This window comes from Pipistrellus hanaki, assembly GCF_964339955.1.
Source record: "Pipistrellus hanaki genome assembly, chromosome: 12".
NCBI lineage: Eukaryota > Metazoa > Chordata > Mammalia > Chiroptera > Vespertilionidae > Pipistrellus > Pipistrellus hanaki.
This window is the reverse complement of record NC_140514.1, coordinates 7,948,230-7,968,873: the sequence shown is the minus strand read 5'-3', so window position 1 is coordinate 7,968,873 and position 20,644 is coordinate 7,948,230. Positions and strand designations below refer to the sequence as shown.

General features: G+C 60.9%; 1 protein-coding gene across 2 annotated transcripts in view; it reads right to left on the bottom strand.

Moving 5' to 3' along the window:
- Positions 1-20,644, bottom strand: part of KLHL29 (kelch like family member 29) — a 235,018-nt gene that overhangs the window by 90,868 nt on the left and 123,506 nt on the right. For both annotated transcript variants that reach the window (XM_084900535.1, XM_084900534.1), the window contains one exon: positions 12,324-12,650. In XM_084900535.1, the coding sequence (XP_084756661.1) occupies positions 12,324-12,605 (282 nt within the window). In that variant the 5' untranslated portion in view covers positions 12,606-12,650. The remainder of the gene's footprint in view (positions 1-12,323; positions 12,651-20,644) is intronic.

The window sequence follows — 20,644 nt, the reverse complement described above, 5'->3', positions numbered from 1 at the left end:
GGATATACACTGAGTGGCCAGATTATTATGTGTTCAGAGATCATAATCATCTGGCTGCTCAGTGTATAATTTGGGAGCCACTATTCGAACCACTATACAGAGAGTGCTCTGAAAGTGCAGTCCCGTCCATCTAACCCTGCTTTCTGAGTGATTGAAAAATGTCAGGGAGAGATGGGGTGCTCTGGAGGAGGCCCATCCTACAGCACAGCTCAACGCCCTACCCGAGGGCCTGGGGAAGCTGGGAGGTCTTAGCAACAACACAAGTGGCCTCAGGACAGGGTTGGGGCCCAAGCCTAGACCCCCATTGTGTTCTCAGCCCACAGGCCGATGGCTGACTGCACCTTCGATGTTCCCTGGTGGGCAGGGCCATCTCAGGGAGATGAGGGAGCACGCCGGTCCTCGGGGAGCCCCCAACACCAACACTTAAAAAAAATCTATCTATACCGCTGTGAGAGAGAAACATCGATTGGTTGCCTCCTGCACAGGGATTGAACCCGCAATCTGGGCATGTGCCCTGACCGGGAATCGAACTGGCAACCTTTGGGTGCCTCGGATGACGCTCCAACCAACTGAGCTACACCAGCCGGGGCCCAACACCACACTTGACTCGTAGGCACCTTTGTGCCTTCACCCTCCCCTCCCTCCATCACTGCTCCTGGCTCAGGGTTGGTGCCTAGAAATGTTAAATAACAATAATAATAATAACACATCTGAGTGTGACACTTTCATAGCCACTCTGTCATCTTCCTACTTTATTTCTGAGGTTTTAAGAACCGTGCCCTTCCTGCACAAAGCATCAGGGTGCATTTATATTAAAAAATGAAACTAATTAAAATGTTCGAAAACCATAAACCACACCGCCATAAAACAGCAGCAGCCCTATTTCTCCCGTCTGAAAAGATCATTCCCCCTTGTTTCGTGACTTGCCCTGATGAGTAGAGCCCTGGAGTAGGGGGCTCTGGAGGTGGGAGCCAGGAAGCCAGGGTGCTGCCTCTGAGTGAGGCCTGGTTCCCCTACTTGCATGGCATCTGAGGTGCGAGGCCGGGGCAGCAGCCCGAGGGATGGACTCGGGTTGGGGGGCCGGAGGCCACCAGAACACTGCTGTAGACATCTGCACTGTTAACTCACTCAATCCCCCTTCCCTCCCACGGCCCAATGAAATAGATGGTATTATTTACAGAAGAGGAAGCCAGGCTCTGAGAGAGAGAGGGCAAGTAACTTGCTAAAGGTCACACAGCTTTAGAAAGGAGAAGGGTCAGGACTTGAACTTGGGCAGTTCGAATCTGGAGTGTGGGTTTCCAATCCCATCACTGTGCAGGCAAAGAGTGTTAGGTATTTATACACTGAGTGACCAGATTATTATGATCTCTGAACACAAAATAATCTGGCCACTCAGTGTGTGTGTGTGTGTGTGTGTGTGTGTGTGTGTGTGTGTGTATTAGAGGCCCGGTGCATGAATTCGTGCATAGGTGGGGTTTGGCCAGCCTGGCCGGGGGGAGGAGACATGGGTGGTTGGCAGGCCTGCCTGCTGGTCGAACTCCTGCTTGAGGGGACAATTTGCATATTAGCCTTTTATTATATAGGATATACACTGTATATTTGGTGTGCAGAAGGTATGGCAACCGGGACGGACTCCTGTGATTGGCTGATCATCCAACTGACCATTTAGCCCTGACTGCCCCTTAATGGGCAGCCCCCTCTCCTCTCCCGGGTCGCCCCAGGCGTGGCAGCCAACAGACGTCACATTTGAAAACCTGGAACCACTTCTAATGACAAGGGGACCGATTCACCCATGACCGGCTGCTCCAAACTGCCCGCAAAGTTGGCGATGGTCATAGAACTTCTTCGGCCCCTCAAGACCCCCTCAAGATCGGGCGGGCTCCGCAGCAGAGGGACTTCTGAGCAGTCAAAGCTGGGACGCAGGATGGCGTCCACCTGCTCTGGCACGTGGGGCAAGACCCAGAGCTTCCCCCCTCCGCTCCTTTCAGGGTTTCCCCGTGCAGCTGCTCCTCTGCTGTGAGCTACGTTCTTGGCTTTGGTAATAAAAGCTAGACCCTGGCCGCAGCCAGGAGGCCTCCCTGCCTTTTTCAGGGCCAGGGGGAGACACTAGGTCAGAGCCAGGGCTGAGGAGCCCCTGGGGCGGGTGCTGTCTGGCCAGAGCTGGTTCCGAGAGGGCCGAAGCTGCTGATGCTGGACCGGCAGCCTGTCCGTGGCCACACTGGTGCTCAGACCCTTGCCTAAGGCGGGCGTGAGTGGTGGTGGGCTGGCAGCTGCTGACTCCGAGATGCACCAGAGCCCACCTGGGCCCTGGCCCCCGACCAGACTTCTGGAGGCTGGAAGCGAGGGGACAATTACCTGGACTCAGAAGATGGTGGCAGAAAACCCAGACTCTCCCGCCTGCTGGAAGCCGCAGCCACTCGTTTCTGCCGGGAGGAAGCGTCTTTCTGGACGCGTGACGCGTGATGCTCACTCTTCGGCGCCTTCAGACCTGCCAGGTGCAGGCGTCCCCGTAGCCGGATCAGTGGGGCCCCATCAGCCGGGCGAGGGAACTGCTGGGAGCTCAGAAATGGATGGCCCCAAATTTCCAGCGCCGGTTTCTTCTTCAATTATTTACAAGGAATGCGATGTGGCGCCGTGGAATCTCATTCATAACGCCTTTTTAATGCCTTTCGAACACGACATTCGCACCATTCCCTGCTAATCTCGGCGGATGACGAGTTGCCACAATTGAATCCCCATTAGCAGGAATTCTGGGTACAGTATATCCCATCCAGTATCCTCTCCTCAGCCTGCTATCGTGGGGGAGTAAAAATCAGACCCTCAGCATATCCCCGACGCCCGGGGCGAGGGCATTGTGGGGTCTGTGGGCTCCTGCCTGATGGGGGGGGCGGTGGGCAGATAGTGGGCGAGGCCCTGGAGTGCAGTCGGGGTGAGCGTGGCAGCATGAAGCTCCTCCTTCACGGCTCTCTCCTCAGCATCACGCCATCTCGGGGCACAGGTGTCCCCACCCATGCCGGCCTGTGACCCCACATTTCAGCACCACGCTGAGGAACAGTGAGCTGGACGGTCCGTGCCTGCCATGCAAGCCTGGGCTTTGTGTGGCCTCGCTGTGGGTACGGAATGAGGGTGCTTATGGCACCTGCCTCGCATAGTCCTTGAGGGAGGCATCATCATCACCATCACTCATGTTTACTGGGTGCTTGCTGTGAGCCGGCCAGGGCCCGACGTGTCTTTGTCCCAGCTAACCCCCTGCATCCCACAAGGAGTATGCGAGGCAGGTGCCATGAGCACCCTCATTCCGTACCCACAGCGAGGCTACACAAAGCCCAGGCTTGCACGTCGGGCCCTGGCCGGCTCACAGCAAGCACCCAGTAAACATGAGTGATGGTGATGATGATGAGGGGATGGTGGTTACCCCAGAGACACATGTAGTGCCCCGGCTGGCCGGAAGCTCAGCTGCTTCCTCAGGGAGCTTCTGAGTGCACGGGATTAAGGCCACACAGTGCCAGGAAGACCCCCCCCCCACTCTAGTTTGGGGGCCCCAGCTGCTGGTGAGATTGGTAACCGCCACTGAACACAGCGCAGCGGGGGCTCCCTCACAGCCCCCGCCTTGGGGTGCTGGAGGAAATGACCGCAGATAAGCCCACCGACGGCTCCCGCTTCTGCCAGGCCCTCCTTCTCCAAGGCCTGGCCTTCTCGCCGTGGGGGGCATCACCTCGCTGTTGCTGGATGGGGCGGGATGACTGAGACTCCTCCAGGCTGCCGAGCGTCACTGCGGTGAGTCCTCAGGGACACCGACCCCAAGTTACCCAGGTAGCCCCCCGGGTGCTGGGCTGCTCTCCCACCCACGCCTCAGGAGTTCTTCCCACCTGTCAATCAAGCCCAGGCTGGTCTGCACTATGTCCATTCTTTGGCCTCCATGGTGGCTACTGTGATTGGCACTTCCATGTCTCTCTCTCTCTCTCTCTCTCTCTCTCTCTCTCTCTCTCTCTCTCTCTTTAAAATATATTTTATTGATTTTTTACAGAGAGGAAGAGAGAAGGATAGAGATTCAGAAACATCGGTGAGAGAGAATCATCGATCAGCTGCCTCTTGTACACCCCCTACTGGGGATGTGCCCACAACCAAGGTACATGCCCTTGACCGGAATCGAACCCGGGACCTTTCAGTCTGCAGGCCGACGCTCTATCCACTGAGCCAAACCGGTTTCGGCGACTTCCATGTCTTAATAAAGGAGATGACTTGGTGTGTCCACTCTCCCTGAATGTACGGTCATGGTTTGGAGGGGACGCTCCGCCCTGAAATGAAGCTAAACCTATAGAGGTTGATGATGACTTCGAGGGGCAGTGCGCTCTCCTTCTCACGTTTGTGTCCCTGAGTTATTCTTAGCATCGCGGGCGCTTCCCTGTTAACAAATGGGTTGGGCTCTGCACGTCCATGTGTAATTTGGCTGTTTAGATTTTGGAACATACTTTCCCTATTAAAAAAAAACCCCCAATATTATAAATGATGATGAGATTTGTAGGCTAGTCCTGCAAAGCCTATTAAACCCTGTAATGTAGCTAAAACGCTGTCCTTTGCCACTGAGAAAAAAAACTGTTTAATTGCAACATGAGTAATTAAATGAAACAAGGAAAACCATTAAAAGGGAATAAGAAGCAGATTTATGTGCATCTTGAATGATGCTGTTTGCAGAAAACCTAATTCAATTTAAAAATAGGCCTTTCCAAGGGGCTTCTGGGGGAATTGCATGGGTTTGGCCCGTGAGGGAGAAAGAGCCACCAGGCTGTCCGATCTCGGGTTATGAAGCATTTGCACCCCACACCTGGCTCCCTTTCCTGACCTCAGGCTCTTCAGAAAGCCTTCTGGTCAGAATTCATCTTCCCACGCTCCTGGTGTGGATGGGACGTGTGGAGGCCCGGGTGTGTACAGGTCACGCGTGTCCCAGGTCCCCTCCCCAGGGCCACGTGGAGGAGAGGAATAGACTTGAGTTTTTCCTTCCTGCCTGAGCCATGGGAGCTGGAGGGTAAATAACTGTTCAAGCAAGAGCTGGAAACCCTGGGGATGTGCTGCCAAAATGATCGCCCGTTATGCTCCCATCCTTCTGGGCCTGCCCCTTAGCCAAGGGGATTCTAGCAGAAATGCCTCAAGCAGAGGCCCCCAAAGCACAGATGCTCCGAGCCCTGCCCTCCTGCTGCCCTTGGAAGCCTGAGACCACATGTGATTGAGCCTGAGCTGCCTGGATGGAGGACAGGCCACACGGAGGAGGACGGAGGTGCCTTGGTCGGCAGGCTGCTGAGCACAGGTAGCGAGTGAGGCCATCCTAGATCAGCCACGGGCCTCTAGCCACATGTCAGCGGGCAGCTGATGACAGACCGAAGAGAGAGCCCGGCAGAGATCAGCCGAGCCAGCCGGGGCCAGAGCTGGGGCCACCCTCAGAGCTGGGACGGCTGTAAGCCGTGACCTGCTGGGGTGCTTGTTAGGCAGCAAAGGCGAACACACACACATCTGACCCCCGTCCGTAACTTCTCCTGATTACTTTCTTCGGGAATCGAGACAATGGCTCATCCCTTACAAACGTAGGGAAGCACACACTCTTCTCTCCGCCTTCTGCCTCCTGAGTTAGAACTTCAGGCTGGAATCACTCTGATCCACCCTCCCTACATGGCAGGCGCTGACATGGGTGCCTTGGAAGTCATGACACTTTTCGGTTTTGTCCACACTGTGTCACTGACCGAGGGGCTTTAAGTCAACGAAGACACAATCCAAGCCATGGCTATGGGGTAAAGTGCAAGCAAAAGCCACTAGCCCAGGACAAGCACACGCATGTCTCACACGCATCGCCAGTGCCTGATACCTGATCACTAGGGATCCCAGATCCTCGTGCATGGAGCAAGAAGCAGGCTTCTGCAGGAAGTCACGCTCAGTCCGGACATTCACCACGAGAGGGGCTCCCGGGACTCTGCCAGCCAGCCCCCTCGGCGGCCTCTGGTTTTCTGCTCCTCAGTCTGTGCAAAAGCTGCTTTACCAACTCAGAGACTCCCAGAAACACCCGCGCAGAGGGGCCTCACGCTCGTTCCCTTGCCCCGTCCCCCATCGGAACCCCAGACCATCTCCACCGGGAGGAACACGTCTCCCGAGCGTGCAGGGAGCATGAGGACAGAACCGCCTCCAGGGTCACCTCTGTGGTGACAAATATCCACCCGCGGAGCCCCACGTGCTCAGACACGTCCAAGCTCCGGGTGCCTCATGCTGAGGGTGGGGCCTGCCGACCCCCCCCCCCCCCCCCCCCCCCCCCCCCGGTTTCCTCGTCTCTCCCTGCCCGGCCCAGATGTATTCTCCGGGGCTTAGCTCCCCGGAGCGACGGGGATATTTCAGGCTGAGTGCTCCCGACCACAAGGAGGAAGAGCCCCCAGTGCATTCCCCAGACACCCGCCGGGATCCTGCAAAGCCCGTTCTTCCGAGAACAAAATTGCATTTTACGAAGCCGCCCCTTTCCTGTTACATCTGTCAGGCAGGTTTGCTGGGAATAATTTAAATTTCACACAGCAGCCACTGCGGGGCAGCGCGGCTCCCTTCCCGTCCCGCCCGCACGGAGGATGCTACCCAAGGCGTCATCCTTCCCACTTTGTAGACACATGTGTCAAACACACGGCCCGCGGGCCAAATCCAGCCCGCCAGGCCTTGCAATGTGGCCCGCACCGCGCTGTCATCACTGCACTCCGCTGTCAGTTTATGACATTGTCAGTTTATGACTGTTCAGTAAACCATTCGGCCCGCGATTTAGGCTGGATTTTAGATTTTGGCCCCTTCTCTGATTGAGTTCGACACCTCTATTGTATTCAAACAGACTCAGAGAGATACGTGTCCCTAAGTGGCAAGGGTAGGATTCTAACCCAGCTCTGACTCAGAGCTCGGAGCCCTCACGGCTGTGCCTTCAGGATCGACACGGCCCCAAGGCCTAATGTCCCGCCTAGAGCAGAAGTGAGCCCCCCATCATGCTGTCTGCATGTTCATGGCAACGGCGACTTTAAGGAAAACCATGGGTAAGGGAACCAGGTTACTTGCTATAAACACGAGTTACCTTCCCAAGGCATTTTCTGGCCACAGAAACGCCACCCAACGTCTAAATAAAAACCCCAAACACTTCTAACGTTAAACACCAGAATAAATGTGAGGATGCATGCATTTAAGAAAGGATAAAAACAGGTAAGAGTTCTTTTCCAATGGGCTTATTCTAGCTCAGGGCGGCAGTGGCCGGAGCCTCTCCTGGCAGCTCAGGGCGAAGGTGGGGACCACCCTGGATGGACACCCTTCCATCACAGCGTCTCCTCCCGCCCAACTCAGACAGGGATTAGTAAGGCCCGCCTATTCACCTCTTGCCAATGTCTTCGGGATGTGGGAGGAAACCCGAGTCCCCGGGGAAAACCCAGGCAGGCGTGGGGAGGACAGGCAGACCCCACATGGACAGACAGTGGTCCGGCCGGAACCGACTTTTTTTTCATGTTGATGTTATAATGAACGATGCTGAGCGAGCTCATCTCAGACCTGCTACGTGCCCATTTTCCTGCTGAAAGTCGGTGTTTGCTGGCAGCCTGGTGGGTGAGAGGAGGGGAGAAGGTATCCTGACAGTGCAATGTGGTTTCCATGGTGAACACAACAGTGAGCCAGGCAGCCGGGCGGGAAAGGAGCCAGGTCTGCCGGTCCCACTTCCCACCCCCGGAGAGACCCCGACCTGCTTCTCACCCCTGAGAGACCCCGATCTGAGGGGCCTTAGCAAGTCTTTTCTTCCTTTCTTTTCTTTTTCTTTTCTTTTCTTTTTTTTTTTTTTTTTAATATTTTTTATTGATTTTACACAGAGAGGAATTGAGAGGGACAGAGAGTTAGAAATGTCGATGAGAGAGAAACATCGACCAGCTGCCTCTTGCCCACCCCCAACTGGGGATGTGCCCACAACCAATGTACATGACCTTGACGGGAATCGAACCCAGGACCTTTCAGTCCACAGGCCGACGCTCTATCCACTGGGCCAAGCCGGTTTCGGCACAAGTCTTTTCTTTGGCTCACACTCTTCTGACCTCAAAATAGAAGGGCTGGAGGGCATGGCCACCTGCTCCTGCTGGGTCATAGGGACCCGTGTCCCGGAGGTTCGCAAGCTGATCCGGGCCCGGGAAGCAGCTGATGGGTCTGAGCAATGAGTGTGTGTGCGAGAGTGGTGTGTGTGTGTGAGTGTGTGTGTGCAGATGTGTGTGTGTGTGTGTGTGTGTGTTTTGCATCTGGCCAGGCCCTCCCCTGCCTCAGCAGCCCGGGAGTCTGTGCTTGTCCAATTGGTCTTCATCAAAAGCCTGCAAGAAATCCTCAGGCCACACAGAAACGAAGACACAGGGAAGTCAACGCAGGCCCAAAGGGGGCGGTGACAGCGAGAATCGTGGTCTCCTCGCTAACCAGCCGCAGGGAGCACAGCCAGCCTTGCCCACCCCCGAGAGCCGGGACCACCCCCAGGGCTTGGCCGGAGCAGCCTGGCGCTGGAATGAGCTGGCGACGGGGCCTGCGGGGCTGCAGAGGGGAGGCGGGAAGAGGCCGTCCCTACGATGCATGGTGGTCCGGGATGCCGTGGTTGCCTCCATGTCCAGCGCGGGAGGGATGCCAAGGCCTGTCAGTGCAGACACCCCGAGTCCTCAGGGGGCTCTGGTCCACGCATGGCACCTGACATCTCACCAAGGAAGCCAGGCCACTGCGTTCACATAGCCTTAACCACCCTCCGGGCAGAGGGAACACACATGGGGGGGTGGGGGGGGGCAAGCTCCCTCCCCATACCTCTCCCTCCCTCAGGAGTGGGCTCTCAGTCCTGCTTACATGCTGGGCTTTCCTTTGAGGAGAGGGTCCCAGGGCTGGGAAAGCTCTAAAACCCCCTCCCTCAGTCATCTGGCTTACCAGGGGTGCCGATTCAGGTCCAGCTGGTGCCCATTAGACGCCCCCCTCCTCCTAGCCCCTCTGCTGCCATGTCACCTGGGTCATGTCAGGCCTCTGGGTCACAAGGTCACCTTGAGCCCCGGCCACTCAGAAACACCATTTCCTTCCTGCTCGGGGCCTTGCGCCTGTTTCTAATCTGAAGCCTTCCCTTGCCCTCTTGGTGAGGCTAGAAATGATCCCCTTTCCTTGAAGGGGGCCAGGCACCTGGGGGGCATGGAGTTGGTCCCACAGGTCTCACCCGGGTACAGGTTGATACATCCTCCCTTCCCCCAATGATGGACGGAGAATGACGTAAACTCCACCTGCAGTCCGAACATTCCTGAGCACCTAACCAGGCACCTCATATGGACTGTACATTGAACCACCAATCAGCACCTGCCAAATACCCTAAGTCCCCGATTCCTAAGTCCTTAGGTCCCTAATCATGTGCCTTACATGAAACCACCAACCAGCGTGTGCCGAGTGCCCTAAGTCCCATCCCTTCCTTCTTCTCCCCTCAAAAGGCATGTTCACCCCGACACATGTGCTCTTTTCTCCTTGGAAGGCAGCCCGGCAGGGACTTCTCCACCAATAAAGCCTGTGTCCTGGCCCCGGTCTCCAGCCCCTCTGTTTCATCTTTCACCGGTGACCCTGGGGATGGCAGTGTCAGCCACACCAATGTAGATAGGACGTAGTACATGCCAGGCTTGGCTCTGTCCTGATCCCTTTGCATGTGTTTTAGCCTACACCAGTGGTCGGCAAAACTCATTAGCCTACAGAGCCGAATATCAACAGGACAACCATTGACATTTCTTTGGAGAGCCACATTTTTAAAACGTAAACTTCTTCTAACGCCACTTCTTCAACATAGACTCGCCCAGGCCGTGGTATTTTGGGGAAGAGCCGCACTCAAGGGGCCAAAGAGCCACGGTTTGCCAACCACGGGCCCACACAACCCTCACAACACCCTGGCAGGCAGGTCCTTCCACCTGCTCCCGTTTTACAAACGCGAGGCTTGGAGAGGTGAGGGGGCTTGCCCAGGGCCGCTCAGCTGGAAAGCGACGGAGCAGATCTCAAACCCCGCGGCCTGGCGCCGAAGCCTGTGTTTACCCACTCACGGAGCTGCCTCTGCCAGCAGCCTCCATGGGAGAGACAGCCTCCGGTCATCTGGCCACGCTGTCCAGGCCGCAGACTCGCTCTATCCCAGCCCAGGAACTCCCCGAGGGCCGGGGCCGGCCCTTGGCTGCTCTGCAGACTCCCCTCGATGCTTGTTGACCAGAGAAACCACAGATTCCTCAGGGCGGCCGCCTGCCCGTTGATGTGGCGCGCCGCATGGGGTTAGACAAACACGCCGGGGGACTGGCATGTGGGGGGCGGTGGCCGGGCCAGACGGGCAGAAAAGCCCTGAAGCTCAAATGCACTAACAGCAACCAGGACACCAGCCACAGCTGGCAGCTGCCCTCCCTCTCCCCCGCACCCCGAAGACGCCAGGAGCCCCGGGCAGCTTTGCCGGAGGGACAAGCCCCTGCAGGAATGGAGCTGGGCTGGGGCCGGCTGCAGAGGACGGCGTGCCAAGCGGCTGGCAGTCCTCGCAGGCGTGAACTTTCGGCCCTCTCCCCTGCCGCCGCCCAGCCCGGCCCTCGCCCAGCTGTTGTTTTCCGCCTGAGGCCGGGCTCCTTCCCTCCCCTGTGCTGTGGTTCGGGGCCCGGCCAGACAGGGATATAGCGAAGATGGAGCGGCCAGGGAGCACAAGGAGAAGCTGTGTGGGCAGGGCAGCCCCCCCCCGCCCCCCCCCTCAGGCCTGGTGGAGCCCGAACCCCTCCCTGGGGCACGGCCCCACGCTAGCCCTCAAAGGCCCCCCTCCTGGAGAGGAAAGAAACCAGGGAGTGGGCTCCTGGGTCCAGCTTCTCCCTCCCCACCTGGAGCCCCCCGCAGCCCGCTCCGGAGTCTGCCCCTTTCCAGATGGCCAGCAGCTGGCCCGGCCGAGTGGCTGCCAGATGCGGCCGGCGGGGCAGCCGCTGGCTCCGCCGGGCAGAGGTCGCCACATGGAGGAGCAGTCCTGGGGGCTGGCGCCCGGGGAAGGAATGTGTTTGGCTCGTCGGGGGGCAGCATGCCCCAATACCCCCCCATCTCCTCTCCCCACCCCACATTCCTCACCTCCCCGCCGCAGGGGGGGGTGTGTGCTTTCGTAACAGGAAAGTAAAATCAATAAGGCGCTGGGAGCTGGCCTCCGACAGCTCCATTGTCTCGGCCCGGAGGGCCGCGCCGGCAGCACGCAGCTATTAGCGGGACGCCGGGCTGGAGCGGGGTTTGGAAATCACACCCACAAAGGCGAGCGCACCTGGAGCGCGGCTTCTCATAATGGCTGGGGCCCGGTCCCCCGCCTTTAACTCCTCCGGCAACTTTCCTGAACGCAGGAGAGAAAAGACCAGACATGCCTGCGCATACACACACATACACACGCATGCACACGCATGCACACGCACACGCAGGCTCCCCGGGGGCGGCTCTGAATGGCTGGCAGAGGCACAGGCGGCCTCGGAGCCCCTGCCTGCCCAGCCGAGGACACAGAATGGCGACGAATGGGCCTCCTGCCACCAGCCTGGGGCCTGGGCTCTGAGCAGAGTGACGGGGACCAGCTAGAACCCATGCCGGGCGAGAGCCGCGGTGACATTTTCATTTCGATGTGGTGGTTGGCAGCCCGGCCTGGTACCGGCTGTCCATCTGAGGCTGGAGCCGAGCGACCCCCCCTTTACCCCCTCTCCCTCTCCCCTCCTCAGGAGAGGGAACGGCCTGGAGCCCACGCCCCCGAGCCCGACGGCGGGGGCCGGGGCCCGGGCCCCTGACCTTGACCGGCTTTCACGGACACGGTGTGCCTTGGTATCCTCAACTGCAAGAGGCGGGTGGCCCGGGCAGGGACCTCCTGGTGGTCTGGGGCTCGGAGGGGACAGTGAAGGTAAGAATCCCCAGCACCAGGGTTAGCGAGCGGGAGCTTCCTGTCCATTGATGACATGTCGCTGGCCTGCATCTCCCTGCAGACCCAAGTCCCCGGCGACTCCAGGGGGCTCACTCGCCTGTCTACATGCGCCTCGTTAGGGGTCCTGCATTGCCAACTCCGAGCTTCCCCGTCATGTCACTCCGTAAATAGCATTTAACGAACGTGGCCCAGGACAATGCGCGTCCTCAGTGCCTCCTTGTTTCCCTACAAGCGAGTCACACAGAGAGAGACCTTACAGAAATAAAAATAAACCCGCGTGAACGGAAACGGCTGTCCAGCCCGGCTTGGTGGGGACCGGCGCTCCGGAGAACCCGGCGCCCAGGCCGTAAGCCCGAGGGGCCGGCCCGGGCCTCGGAGAGGACACAGGTCTTACCTTGGTGGTGGCGGCAGAGGCAGAGCTGGCCACGAGGCTGGTGATGGCCTCACCGCTGCCCGTGGTGCAGGGCGCGGGGGCCGTGGCGGGCGTGGGCAGCCGGGAGGGCACCACCGGCAGGGGCAGGAGGCCGGGCCGGGCGCTGAGGCTGCTGGCGGTGCCGCCGGCCCCGGCGGTGGCGCTGCAGATGCTGGTGGTCCCATGCGTCCCGTTGGCACTCCACTCGCGGCGGTCCCAGCCCACCCGGTAGTCTCTTTCGAAGCGGCTGTGGTGCCGGGACATCGCGGTGGGCCGCGGGGGCTCCTCGCCGGGGAACAGAGGCCGGACCTGCGGGCAGAGAGGAGAGGAGGGCGGTTAGATCGTCGGCAGCCCTGCGATGGTGCCAGAGGGTGGCAGCACCTGGTACCACCCTCTCTGTGTGCTGCAGCGGCCCTCACGTGCCAGCTCATGGCACAGTGACAGCAAGCCCGCTGCCACGCGTGGATCATGAGCCCCACGTGGCAGACGAGGAACCGGTGATTTGTCCAGGACCCCGTGGCAAAAGCGAGGCAGCCGGGAGTTGAACCCGGTCGCAGCTTGAAGCCAGGCCGGGTTCTGCCCGCCACCCCGCCCTGCCCTGCACGGCTCCACTCTGGCCGGGATGTTACCCTGACGTCCCTGCAGTGAGAGCGAGGCCCCTGGACCCCTCAGGCCACCCCACGTCTACACGCTCACTTTAGAGCGAACAAGGCCCCTTATGTGAATCTCACTCATCGTCTCGGTAGCTTGTGAGGTGGTGAGAGAGGAGTCGCCCCCAGTGCATGGGCCGGGGAGCTCGTGACGAAGGGCAGAGAGCCACGGAGGGCAGAGAACCATGGGAAGCGGGGAATACGGCCAGGGCCCGGCCTTCTTGCCGTAGCTCCTCACCGGACTCAAGGCTGAACCGGTGCTAAGCCTCCGGGGGTTCCGAGTTCCCCTTCCCAGCCCCATGATTCACCGGTCGCCACCCTCGACCCCGCGCTCCCCGGCTCGGATAGCCAGACCACCTTGCACGTGGCTCTCCGAACATAAGGCCCTGGTGTTGTCATGGAGACCCAGACGCACCAAGATCCTCCGAGGGCGCTCAGCACCGGGAGGGCCGCATTTTGTCAGCCTCACGGTGACTGGCCTGGCTCCCCGCCCAGCAGGGCCCGAGCCCCCCTCCGTCAGGGAGGAGGTAAAGACACAGGAGGGGCTGTCTCAGCCAGAGAGGCCACGGCAAGGCAGGGGGCAGAGGTCACGGTGCTGCCAGGGCGTGGACGGGAGGGTTAGGCTGGCATCTGCCTTGCACATCGCATGCCCAGCCCTCCTGGCCATGGCTTGGGCCTGGCTTGCTTTTCCTCGACTCTTTTCCATTCTCCAGCCACGTCCTGTCTGGGGGAGTTCCTGGGGGGCAGCACAGGCCCCTGGCTCAGTCCCCCGCCCACCCCCGCCCAGTCCAGCCCGGCCCTGGCGGGGGCTATGGGATCACTGGCTACAGGACAGACAGGCCACAAGCACGGTCCTGCTCCGGTCTCCGTGCATCCAGACCTGGCTGCCTGGTCTCAAGCATGCACCGAACCACCAGATCACTTTTAGAGAGAGTGGAGGGGCGGGGTGTGTGTGTGTGTGTGTGTGTGTGTGTGTGTCTCAGGTGTGTGGCGGGGGAGACAAAGAGAGAAACATCGATGTGAGAGAGACACATCAATTAATTGCCTCCTGTACACACCCCAACCCAGGCAGGAGACCGAGATACGTGCCTTTGACTGGAATCAAACCCACAACCCTTCAGTCTGCAGGCTGATGCTCTAACCACTGAGCAACCAACCAAGCAAGGCAGTATTGATACTTTACGCTCCTGCTTTCCATCCGGTCCTTCAGAATAAGATCCGGGCGCCTCAGGGTGGCCCAGAGTCTGCGAGGACCTGGGCGGCTCCCTTTGGAAGCACCCCATGCCCTGTGGTTACCTCAGGGGCGAGGCCCGGCCACCCAGGCACCCCCGCCAGCTCTGCATCCCAGCCCGCACGGCCCCTTTGCAGAAACACAGCCTCCCCTGGCTGCACCCGCGTGTCTGTTATGACTCCGTTCCGGTCCCCTCTCTCCTGGGAGGCTGCCCTCGCCTGCCCCCTCTGGATGCATCCAGAGACCTCCAGCCCCTGAACACTGGCACCCACGCCCAGCTCACCACAGAAGGCTGCTGTCTATTCGCTTCCTTCCGGAAGGGGAACCGTCTCCTTCCTGCGGATGAGGGTGGGAGAGCAGGACAGGCCCTTTGACGTGCCCGCAGGGGGCAGAGGGTGCCTGGGACCAGGTCAGAGGGGCCTCCTCAGCCCTGGGGGAACCTTAGCTGCCGATGCAACCTGACAGCTCGCTGCCCTGGGGACCACCTGCTGGACCGCACGGTGGCTCCCCTGCCCTCCCAGCCCCAGCAGCCTGCCCCTCCGCCACCCCCCTCCGCTCACCCCTCCGCGCCTCCCCCGAGATGGGGGGAGAGGACGGGGCCTCGGGCCGCGGGAGGCCACTGTCTGGTTTCAGGCTCATGCGATGTATTCAAAACAGAGGTCAGCTCTCCGCGTGCCAGGTTTGGGCTGGACCGCGCTTCTCAGCTTAATTACCCCTTTCAGACGGCGTGAAAGAAATGTGTCGCCGCTTACCCTGGGCGAGGCGGCAGCTTACGTGTCCCGCTGGGCACGGAGCCACGTGTCAGAGAGGTCCCCGCGCCCGCGCTGGCACCGGCGGGCGGGCGGCGGGAAGCACCCGACGGGGCGGGAGGAGGTGTCTCGGACGAGACTGGCAAGCAATTACAGGCAGAATGTGCACAAACGCTTCCTTGTCCAGGTGGGCACCTTTCCCTGGCAGGCTGCCTGTGGACGGGCCGAGCCCGGCCCCCGCGCCCTTCGCAGAGAGAGGGAGGAGGGCGGGGGGGTCTGGATGGCGGCCATGCCTGAGTGTGTGGAGGGGAGGGAGGCTGTTTATAAAGAACCAGAGCTCTGGGTGGCATGTGTTTAAATTGCATGCACATGTGTGAGGAACGCCCTGGGGTCTGGCGATCTGGAAACCGGGGGTGGGGATGGGGGTGGGGGGACAGGCCTGCTTGGGGCTGGGGCAGAGGCGCCGAGGGGCGGGGTCAGAGCTGAAGGGCCTTCCAGACGGGGGCGTTTTAGGTGTGAATCTTGGCTCCGGCCTAGGGGACCAGCTGTCATGTGCATGTCCCAGGGATGCTGGGCTGGCAGAGAAGGGGGCGGGGAGGCCGGGTCCTCCAGGGGGAGGCAGAGCCCCAATTTCTTGGCTGATGTCTCAAGCTTGCACAGAACCCCCCACCCCCACCCCCAGGTCATAAAACACATCCCTCCAGGATCTCATACGGGCGCCCTGGGCAGTCAGCCAGGTTTCTGCTTCTCAGAGCCAGCCCCGAGGGAGGGGGGGGGGCAGAGGGGAGCGGCTGCACCCCCACCAGGGCCCGCTGAGGAAGCCAGGTGGCTCCCAGCTCCTTTCTCTGGGCTCACACCACCCCTCCCCAGGGACTCCCCGAGGCCCCCTGTACTGGGGGTGGGGGTGGGACCTTGTGGGGGGCTCGTCACCCAGGGCCCCTGGCAAAGAGCTGAACACCCATGATCTGGGGCTCTCCTGTCAGGCACCCCCGGGCCTGCTTGCAAGGAAGGGCTTCCCTATTCAACTCCGGCCCAGCGGACGGGGGGCTTGGGTCACGGGGGCCTGAGGATGGCCTGGAGGAGGGGACTCAGCCGCCGCCGCCAGGCTCAGCCGTGGTGCCCAGGCCGCGTCTCTGTGATTCCATCTCCTGGACACTTGCTGGGCACCAGCTCGGCGGCCTTGCCGCACAGAGCTGCCTCCACATGAATCATTCATGAGCCCATAATTAAGACTTTTGTGTGTCCGTGCCATTTGTACGGTCCGTGTGGGGCTGGGGCATGGCGCTGCTGTTGAGGGGCGCTGGGCCGGAGACCCGCCGGGTGTGCGGAGGCTGGGCCTGGCCCGCCGCTACGGACCCGTCCCCTGTGCCCACACGGTACCAGGACCACAGGGGGCTGATGGCCTTCCCCCGTCCGCATCACTGAGGCGTGCGGGGGAGTGGGTGCGGGCGGGAGGGCCCGAGGGCGTGATTAATCCAGGGAAGGTAGGGAGCCCGCGCCGTCTGCAGACGGGGAGCCGGCGCGGTCCGTCCGGCCCCGATGGAAAATGTAGGATTGCCTCGTTTGGGGGAGACGCGCTGCCAGGCCGGTTGGAACAGCCCATGCCCATCTTTCTTATTTTCATTTCCCTCTCTGCATCTCTGAGCCTTTCTTCTGGAGCGAGATAATGCAGCACCAGCCAGAACCCCGTCTTGGCAAGCGCAGCACAAAGGCATCCTCTGGGTGCTCTGCAGGCGCTGGCCAGGAGCTCGGGTGCCGCTCCGAAGCGCCTCGCGGCTTCCCGGGGCCCCTCCAGCTCTCACGGACCCCCGACCCTCCTCTCCCCCCCCCCCCCGCCCCCAAGCCCTCAGTAACTCAGCCTCCTCCTGCGGGAAGCCCTCTCTGACCAGCCCTCCTGGTGGGAGCTCACGCAGGCCGGCCTAGGACCCAGCGGCCGTCTGGCACGTTCCACCCGCCGAGTGCTCCCTACAGACAGTGCTCCCTGAAGACAGGGTCCCCTCTGCTTCCTCCATGTGGCTGACCGAGCACAGGAGGGCACCCGGGGTCGGGCGCAGGGCATGCTCCCCGGTGAAAGCGACAGGCCCTTTCCAGCTCGGGGCACACGGCAGCGTGGGGAGCAGGGTGGGGAGTAGGGTGCGGGGAGAAAGGTGCCGAGGGTGAGTGAAAGAGTGCCAGCGAGTCTCCCCGGCAGGGTCCGCTCTGCACTGCTGCTCCTCGGCTCTGCCTCGCCCGCCTTGCCCTGTGCTGGCCCCGCATCACCGCCCCTCCCTCAGGGCGGGGTGCTCCTCAGGAGGGGGTGCAGTGCTGGGCACCCCCAGGTGGATGTATAGTGTGCAGGCAGTAGGATGCAGTACGTGTGCCAGTCTGGGCCCAGGACCTCATCTCAAACCCCGTGGTCCAGCTCAGGGGCCAGTAGAGCTCGGAATGGTCACGGGCTGTGCCAGCCTCTCCCGGGCCCCTGCAGGATGGGCGGCTTAAGGTGCAGTTTTGTTAGTTTCTTTGCCTAAAACACCGAGGCCCCAGTGAACTGAACAGTCTTTGTTGTCACGTTTCACCTCTGAAAGGGCCCTTCTGTCCCACCTAGCCTTGCCCTGCCCAGGGCGACCACCGTCTTCCCGTGACACTCTCCCTGCTGCCCCTGCCCGCCATCACAGGCCCACCTGCCCGCCAGGCCCCACTCGGCATGGCAGGGCCAGAGAGGAGACGGCCCAGCCCAGGCCCAGGCTGGAGCAGGCTCTCCTAGGCCTGTGGCTTAGCTGCCAGCAGGTTCCACCGAGACCCCGCAGCTCCAGGGTCTCCCCCAGCTAAGCATGTCCCACCAGGCCCTCCAGGCTGGGGGGAGAGGGAGCCGGGGATGCGACCACCCAGTGACCTCTGACCTCTGCTTCCTCTGTGACCGAGGGCTTTAGGATGTCAGGGTGATCTTCAAAGGAAGGCGTGCACAAGGTTGGGTTTGAGCTCCTGTGGACAGAGGCCGGGGGTCCTGGGTGGGTTCCAAGCCGCAGGCTGGGCCGATGCTGCGGGATGGGCTCCATCTGCCCGTTCACCAGCTCACTGCCCTGGGACTGCAGCCACAGGAAATGAGCCCACCCCCACAGGAAGTGAGCCCACCCCCACAGGAAGTGAGCCCGCCCCCACGCTCTGCCCACTTGCCCCAGGCCACCGCCCTGAGCCCCTTTGGCCCCATCCCGGCCCGTGGCAGCTGAGCCTTCTTAAGCCAGGGAGAGATCGGACGGACCCAACGCTGTCTTTGCCAAAACACCAGGCAATCTTTGAGGTGTCTCCAAAGCAGGCAGTTGGACCTTCCCTCCCCCAAGGCGGGGGCATTAAAACTCATGGTGCTGTGCAAACAGTAAACACAAGGAGAAGGCGGGAACCTGCCTTTGCACCGCCAGCTAAACCTATTTTCTTTCCCAGTCCCGATCTGTCCGAAGCTCTGGGGGAGCCACAGCCCAGCAAGGCTGAGACCCTCCTCAGCCGGGCAGGGCGGGAAGGGGAGGGGGCCTTGCCGGAAAGGGCCAGCAGCGGTCACGGTAAGAACAGCGTGGCCTCCTGGGGCCACAGGTTCTTACCCATCAGGAGGAAGATGAGTAGGAGAGGCGCACCTCGCGGCTGCTCCCAGCATCCCAGCGGTGTGGGCGGGGTGCGCTGACACATCTTGTAAGGGAGCAACACGAGCAGAAGAGGAGGCAGCCGAGGCTGGGAGAGTGGCTCCCGGTCCCCCCACCCGGAGCGGGATCTGGGGTTTGCCTCATGCACACCACTGGGTGCTTGTTATAGCCCCGCCCCAGCACTACTGAGCCGGTGTTTGCATTTTTAACAAGATGGGGGTGGGGTGGGGGGCCTTGGTGGGGAATGGGGTTCCCTTGCAGGTTAGTTCCAGGGCTAGTCTTTTGCAGGATCTCAGTCCCAGGCAGCCCTCCACCCTGTCGGTGCTCCCTGCTGCTCTGTGGTCCTCAGAGGGCCCTGGGTAGGGGAGTGGGGGAACGGGGAGGGGAGAAGCATTTGGGGGAAAAGCCATATTCCGTAATGACAGGGCTTACCAGGTGACCTACAAGACAAGTGTTTCAAAAACGGCTCTCCTGATAACAGGTTTCAGGGGAAAAGCTACGGATTCCTTTTCTGGGCACCATTTCCTCGCGCGAAAAGCAATCTCCCTGCCTCGGGGAGGTGGGGCCCAGCGCCCCCTTCAGAGGAACGAGATTGGGAGGACGAGCCTCCCGTCTCCCTCCCTTCCCAGGCACCCCTCTGCCTGGAGACATCCGGGTTTGGATGGAACGATTTTTTATTTTTATTTTTAAAGGCACCCATGATTTTTTTTTTTTTAAAGGCCCCTCGTGGGACTAATTGGCGAGGCATTTGTGCTCTCGCTCCTGGTGTCCATCATGGTAATGGCGATACTGAAGAATAAAGAAGAGATGGGACATGACAGCTGGCAGCCTAGCATCAGCATGCACGAGGGGAGAAGGGGGGCGGGTGTAAATGAGGGGCTCTCGGACACCGGGCCGCTGGGGCCGCTACGGAGGGCGGGTCCGGCTGGCTGGCTCGGAGGAGGACCGACCGGAGGTATCATTATGAGTCACCGCTGTTGCTCCTTCAGACGCCTCGCCCCGGGCGGCTCCACGGAGAAGGGAAACATGTCACTGTGGAGCCTGCCTTCTCAAAGCCCCGCAGACCCGGCGGGCCTGGGGGCTGCGCCTGGCAGCTTTTCCCTTCTCCGAGGGGGCTCCTGCCTCTCGCAGCCCGCACTCAACGATTCCACATCCTGCAGAATCCCCCAATTCCACGAGATCTCCCTGCACAGCCAAGGGTGCTCACCAAGGACCCAGCTACTGGATGCAGCCTCCTGGGAGCCCGGAGCCAGACCCAGAGCCGGAGTTGCAAAGAAGGAAGACCAATGCTCCGCTCTCTATGTAGCTGCCCCCCCCCAATGCCCCCCCCAATGCTCTCGCAATTTGCTTTCTGCTGCACAGGCGTCTATTCAAAAGTCCAGCTGGAAACCTAAGGGAAGGGCCGTCACGGGGCCGGCGGATCGCACTGCCCAGGTCAGGGAATTTTCTTTCTCAGAGAGACTTCTATTTCGAGGAAGCAGCATGCGGGCTGATGGCTGCAGAACTGCCCCGAGGCCTGGGGTTGGTGGCAGTGTCCCCGGCTGCCTTCGGCTCCATTTCGGTGGGCTCCGGGGGACTCCTGCTTGTGGGAGCCCATCGCCGGGACACCAGACAGTAGCCGCCTTCCTCTCCCGGCTCCACTTCCGGGGAGCGGGACTCTGTGCAAACCTTTCCCTCCAAGCAAGCCGCTAGGCCTGCCCTTTCCTCCTTAGCACACGTCCTGCCCTTTCCCCTTTACATCTCACCAAGCTCCCTGCACACCCCTGTCCCTTAGGCGGGCGCGGAGCGAGGCCCTGAAGCAGGCAAGGGTGGCTCCTGCCTGCGGAGGGGGGTGAGGAGGGCTGCTCAGGAGGACAGGGCACAGTTGGGACACAGCAGAGCAAACCAGGGCTCGGGGGGAGCGGCCAGTGCGGCCTGGAGCCCGAGGGGGCGGTCAGGTGGCCCTGGGGCCAGGGTGGCTCAGCTCCCTGGGGCTCATTCACATGCCACTGAGGTGGCAGTGAGGGCAGGAATGTGGGCATCGGAGTGAATGCAATGTGGCCGCCATGCACTGGGCCCGATG